Genomic DNA, 6,970 nt, shown 5'->3' on the forward strand with positions numbered 1-6,970 from the left:
TTCTGTAAAACTCAAGCAGTGAAGAAACTGACCCACTTTTGAAGTAGAAAAGGAGGTAGGTAAAGGGAAAAGGTTGACTACTGTGCTTTGATCATGGGTGTAGAGCTACATTTATATTCCAACACATGGTCTACCAATAATACCACTGCTCAAATAATGTATGGTGGACTTGTGTGTGTATGCTTTATTAACGATCTGGGTGTTACAGCAGCAATAGTCATACACTCGATACAGACTTTATTGAAAGTGTATCGAGACGTGGGTTCTAAAATTTGTACATAACAAAATAAAATAAAAAGAAGAATTAATAATCAATGCATCATCACACACAGTATTACACAAACCGTTTTCTAAAAAAAACTGTGAAATCAAGCGAATGTAGGTTGCATATTTAGTGGTATTATTCAAAATGATGCCCTCCCACAGCAAAGTGTGAAGGGGGCGCTTAGTTTCCCATATCTCACAGATAATCATTGGCCTTGGGCTTAATGTGGGCACCTGAGGAATTGGGTGGGCCTAAAAGGTTGGGGGCCACCCTGCGACACAGGGGCTGCTGGGGCTTGCATTGGCCCCCTGTGCATATTAAAAGCAGTGCATTCCTATGATTGCTTGCCTCAAATTTAAAAAATATAAAGTGCAACTGGATTCTTTGTAGAGATAAAAGCTAATGGCAATCTAATATACTGTGAATTTACGTGCATTGATTTTGTAACATACAAGAACATATACCTTCCTTTTTCTTAAAATGTGCTGCAGCCTCCTGGTATTACCCTCCTGAAATATGTCATGACCATAAAATCACCATCTTTTTTTTTTTTTCTTTTTTTGTCCTCATTTGCCACTATGATCTGTTTCGATGATGAAGTTCAGTGGTGTACGAGCGGGATACTGTCTCAGCCGATATCTTAGCTGGTAGGGTTCAAAATCGACTATCCAAACTGAACCCTCAGCTCCTCATTCTCGACCAACTCCATTTCACCAGACGGAAACCAATCATTAAAAATAAGAGTGGAAGATTCCACAATAGTACCAGGCCCTGGGATGTATCCATGTGGCTTAATCATTGGACCCGGGGGGAAAAGAAAAAACCCAGGGAAATCAATGTGCCCAGTTTAGTAGATGCCAAAACGCTTTTTTCTTTGAGTTACTAGACCTACCCAGGTCTAATCTGGAAACAGATAGAGTCGAGGAATACCAGTCTTCTATTGTAGGGGGCAAAGGGTCTTTCCATCTTCTGCATATCTCCCTCCTAGCAAGCAAGATAGAATAGAAACTAGCTTCTTCTCTGAGCTTTGAAGATTTTCCATAATGCCAAAGATAATCAGAGGGAGATCGAGGACTATGCTCGAGTTCAAAGATAGAGACAAAGTTCTTTTTATGCCCTCCCAAAAAGTTGACAGAGCGGGACACTCAAAAAACATATGACAGTCCGAAGCAGCTACCTCACCACATTTAGGACATGCTACCTGGCTCCCCTGTGTAAATTTCGAAAGCCTTAATGGGGAGTAGTAGGCCCTATGAATAGTAAAGATATGATTCCTACGGAGCCAAGTTGGTTTCACTACGTCCCACAACATTCCACAAGATAGGCCCCAGAGGGTTTGTAGATTCCGTCCCATTATAGTTGATGACCAAAGGTCCTCTGGTAGTGAGAAATCTCCGTCTCTTTCCTCCATAATCAAATTATACCAAATTGAAATTTCCTTTTTAGCGGGAGGTTTGTCAACCAAGGATGCTATTAAATGACTGTGACCTCCTATAGGGAATTTATTTCCACGCGTTGTGCGGGACTTGTATGCTTGGGACCAGCTGTCTATTTGTAAGTATTTAAACCTAGCAAAATTTATACCAATGGTGTTTCTGAGATACTCCCACGGAAGTAGCTCTCCTTCTATAAACAAATCCCCCCAGACAGTCAATCCAGCTTCCTTAATTGGTGTCGATAGGCTATCTCTCAACCAGGTGGGGGTCTCTGGGAGATCCCACAGTGGAGTCCTACTATTGTAGTACCCTGCCTTAATAGATTTTGTTATCTGTGCCCATAACTTGGCAAATCCTTGCAGAATCTTCAACTTAATTTTTTTAAAGAACTTAGGATCTCCAAATTTAAACAAAAACCCTGAATGACTAACCCCTTCACCTGTGAGAAGAGTGGAATACAAAGATTCGACCCCATACACTGATGGATTTTTAAGAAGTATTCTGGCATGTGATAATTGAAATGCCCATGCATACAGTTGAAAATCTGGGGCCGCGATTCCACCTTTTTCTCTACGTCTCCTAAGCTTTTTCCAGGAAATCCTCGAGAGTCGGTTACTCCAGATGAAGGAGTTAATATCTGATTGTAATTTATTTATTAATACGGGATCAAAATATAATGGAATAGTGTTAAAAAGAAAAGAAACCTTAGGTAAGATAGACATTTTAATCAAATTAACCCTACCTAAAAATGATAAAGGAAGTTGTGCCCATGAAGTTAACAATTTACGACATTCTTTAGCGACAGCAACAAAGTTTATCTTAGCTATCTGGTTAATATCCTTGATGATGTTAATATCCAAGTATCTCAACTTATTCCCTGGGCGTATCGTGATATCTGCTGGAATCTGATCTTCGTTCCAAATCAACATCTCTCTTTTATCGGGATTAATCTGATATCCAGATATTTCTCCAAACTCCGAGGCCAGCCTTAAAACTGCTGGTAGCGCGGTATGTACCTCTTAGGTGTATACTAGAATATCATCGGCGTATAGGGCCACCTTTCTCTCCCACCCTTTATACATGAACGGTCTGATGTTAAAACTCTCCCTTAGACTCTGTGCAAATGGTTCAATGTATAAGTCGAACAGGAGTGGGGAGAGAGGGCAGCCCTGCGTAGTACCTCTTGAGATGTTCAAAGGCTCAGATAGTATACCATTTACCAAGATGCATGCACTCGGATTCTGGTATAGGAGGCTAATTACTCTCCGCATCTTTACACCCACGTTGAATTTCGCCAAGACCTCCGACAGGTAAGCCCAGTTTACTCTGTCAAAGGCCTTGGTTGCGTCAAGCGTGAGGATCTCTAAGGGGAGGGACTCCAAAGAGGGGGTGCTTAGTTTCCCATATCTCACAGATAATCATTGGCCTTGGGCTTAATGTGGGCACCTGAGGAATTGGGTGGGCCTAAAAGGTTGGGGGCCACCCTGCGACACAGGGGCTGCTGGGGCTTGCATTGGCCCCCTGTGCATATTAAAAGCAGTGCATTCCTATGATTGCTTGCCTCAAATTTAAAAAATATAAAGTGCAACTGGATTCTTTGTAGAGATAAAAGCTAATGGCAATCTAATATACTGTGAATTCACGTGCATTGATTTTGTAACATACAAGAACATATACCTTCCTTTTTCTTGAAATGTGCTGCAGCCTCCTGGTATTACCCTCCTGAAATAAGTCATGACCATAAAATCACCATCTTAACAGCAATTTCCTCATTGGCACGTCCAAGCAGCGATCAAGCTATCCAGTAATCCTCTGCCTAACAAAATCAGTGTGTTCACTAAATCTTTAGATAACAAGTATACCAGGTATTTTTGCTTACTCTTTTCTAAAACAAAAAAAGTTTACTTAATGAATGATATGCACCCTTGGAAGCACCATGACTAGGAAATAGCTTCAGTTTTAGACCTCTGCTTCCTCTAAACGAGGGGTCTCCAACCTTTCTTATAGTGAGAGTTACTTCTGATCATTGAAAACTGCCATGAGCTACTGCCTAATACAGGATTCAATAAATGTACACAGGGTCCAATTAGCTTAAACACTGCCATAGAGTATGTCAGCCCTGCTACAGGGAGCATGCAGCAATAATGGCACAAGAGCTGTATTGCAAAAGTTTTTTATTTGGAGTCCCTACGGATCAGATTTGTCCCTATGGTCTTGAGACAGAAAATGAGAAAGAAATTGAGAGAAAGAAACAAACACTGAGAACGTGATAGAGGAAAAAGAGGGGAAGAGAGAAAGAGACAAAGAAAGGAAGGAATGACAGCATGAGAGAAATAAGGCAAGAGAGAAAGAAAAAAGGGAAATAAGGGGGAAGAAGCAGAGAAAGCCAGGGAAAGAAGGAGAATAAAATTAAATTGAAGAAAGATGTAGGAAAAAAGAAACAGAGAAAGTAGCAAAAGAAACAGAGGAGATGAAGTAAGAAAGAGAAATTAGAAAGACAATGAAAGAGGAAGAAAAAAGAAATAAACACTGAAAGTAATGAAGAACGCAAGAAAAAATGACAAAGGATGTAATAGAAGAAGAAGGAAGAGCAGGAAAGAGAAAGCGAAAGAAGAGAAAAAGAATAACGAAAAAAATGGAAAGTAAGGAAAAGAAAAAATGGGATAGAAAGGGAAAGAAAGTAAAAGAAAATAAAGAAATGGAAAGAAGAAGAGATAGAGAAATAACAGGACGAAAGGAGAAAATGTACAGCAGGTAAATACACCAACAGTAAGATTAACATGATGAAAGATGAAGACAGGGAAAGAAGATAAGACTGAAAGAAAGTAGGGAAAGAAGAAGAGAAAAAAGCAGCGAAATAAAGAAGTAGCGAAAGAAAGAGATAGGATAAAAGCAAGGCAGTAGAGAAGGAAAGATCAAGAAAATGGGTACGAAAATAAATGCAGAAACATATGAATGACAAAAAGAGGGGGAAAAAGAAAACTTAGGAAAGGAAAGAACTATTGAGAGAAAGAACGGGCGAAAGAAAGGCGAAGAAGAGAGCATTAGAGAGTAAAAAGGAAAGGAGAAAAATAAAGAGAATTAAAGGAGAAAAAACAAAATAGGGGTAAATGGTGGGAAATATATAGTAAACTAAAGACAAGAAAAAAGAAAGAAGGAGAATGAAAAGAATGCACAATTGAAAAAATGGACAGAAAGAAATAAGGAAAGAGAGAAGTAGTGTAAAAATGTATTTATTATTTTAGCTTTTCTGTTTTATGCATGGTTTACTCCAGGAAACCCATGTCAAAATGAAGACTAAATTGAGACATATTTCCTCACAGAAAATGCTTTGTGATTTGAATCAAGCCTAGAAAATCGGGAGTAATTCACACCCATTACATGAATTAGACATAACTACTCACAGATCAGGGGCTAGGAATCATGTCCACATCCTCAGTATAATTAAATACGTATGCATAAGGGTAGATGCCCCAGGGGCAAAATTTGTCTCCATAAGTTAAAGTAATTTTTGTGTACGGATGAAAGCAGGTTTCCCAAGGGTGTGAGAAAAGAGGCAAAGGAAAGGAGGGACCAGGGGATTCTCTGCATTTATGGCCTAATTTTAAGTTTGACACGTGGGATTTACTCCGTCATGGAAAAGGAGTAAACTACTACATCGCCCTGAGGGTGTATCACTGCCAAATTTAGAGATGTCTGCCAGCCCAGCGGACATCTCCTGCATTTACAAGAACCGCTGTCATGGCCGTTGAAAGTGTGCTGTTTGGCTCTGCCAACACAACAGCGAGCACTGCACACTTTCAATGACTTCTTTTATTTTTCAAAACAAAACACCAAAGTGGGTCATTGTTTTTTAAAATGAAAAAAAAGAATGACCCCCCATTTAAATGTTTTTTACTATCACTTAATTAACCTCACATTTTGGATGGTGGTAAGTGAAAGCAAAAACTTGCCATTCGTCCCCCACTCTAAATGGGATGCAGACACATGGCAAAACCTGTGATGGCGGAGACAGAGTAGCCTTCTCTGTATACATACTAAAGGTCTGCCCGACTCTAAACGAGGAGAGTGGACCATCCGTGTAGTGGAGAGGGTACTCAGTAACCTTTGTGACAGATCACCCTCTCTGCCAAACTATAAATTGGGCCCTTGGTATTCTACGTGGGATATACACTGGAGCTCGGAGAAGCTGAAACTTAAAGAGCGAAATGGCTGCCTGGAATTCGCAAGGGGTTTTTTGTCTAAACAATAAAGTGCTTATTTTTAATATCCTTTCCCTTGTTTTCTGTTCTTGTTTTAGCTTCGGCTGCTGTATGAGTGCAACCCCATGGCTTTCATCATTGAGCAAGCTGGAGGGATGGCAACCACAGGAACTCAACCCGTGCTGGATGTGGAACCCGAGTCTATTCACCAGAGGGTACCCCTGATTCTCGGATCCCCAGACGACGTGCAGGAGTTCCTCAGTTGTGTGGAGAAACACCAGAAGAGCAGTTAAAGGGAAAGTCACAAGATGCAAACACCAGCATGCACTCAATACCATCACCATTTATTCCTCCCTCTTTCATAACATGTTTCATGGTTCAGCACAGACAGTCCCACCCAGATGTCTCTGTCAGCTCTTCTTCCACCTCACGGTTTTCATGTTTGGTGGTGAGACGGCTTGACTCTGTATCTCTTTTCCTGCCCTCATACAATGAGATGGGTGGTAGGGCCGGGGAATCTCATTAAATGAATTATTTGCTGTATGTTTAATCTCAATTTATATTTATTTTATTTACAGTACCTTTAAGCATGAGTCCAAAGTTGGCACAGTCTAGGCTAACACATTCCTCCTGCACATTGCCCCTGCATCCTTCAACACCGTCAACCAAATGTCATGTTAGTTATGAGATGCCTCACACGCGTGCACATTTGAATGTATCATAACTTCCTCAGTCTGAGCGCTTACAAGACAGGTCTCCTGCTGCCGGAGTCTGGTGACTAAAGCCTACTTCCAATTGATCAACTACTACCATTGCCCCCCCCACCCTCTCATTGATTCGCTCTTGAAAGATAAGCAACCTGGCAATCTTCCTTCATGATAATCTCTCATTTATTCTCCAGGCGAATTACATCACTAGAATGCATCGTACTATCCATGTGCACCTCGTGGAATCCTGTCTTTGATACTACTTCTCCAGGGGGCTACTTTTGCCCAACATTTGGTGGACTCCAGGACAGACTATTGCAATTAAATACATTGAAACATTCTGTAGGGAATTGAATTTAT

General features: G+C 40.6%; 1 protein-coding gene across 2 annotated transcripts in view; it reads left to right on the top strand.

Moving 5' to 3' along the window:
- LOC147727140 (fructose-1,6-bisphosphatase isozyme 2) overlaps positions 1-6,446 on the top strand; it is a 326,433-nt gene extending 319,987 nt beyond the window's left edge. For both annotated transcript variants that reach the window (XM_086961191.1, XM_086961190.1), the window contains exon 7: positions 6,002-6,446. In XM_086961191.1, coding sequence (XP_086817317.1) covers positions 6,002-6,196 — 195 coding nt within the window. In that variant the 3' untranslated portion in view covers positions 6,197-6,446. The remainder of the gene's footprint in view (positions 1-6,001) is intronic.
- The last annotated feature ends 524 nt before the right edge of the window (positions 6,447-6,970 follow it).

The sequence above is a fragment of the Lissotriton vulgaris genome, chromosome 3_1, assembly GCF_964263255.1.
Source record: "Lissotriton vulgaris chromosome 3_1, aLisVul1.2, whole genome shotgun sequence".
Lineage (NCBI taxonomy): Eukaryota > Metazoa > Chordata > Amphibia > Caudata > Salamandridae > Lissotriton > Lissotriton vulgaris.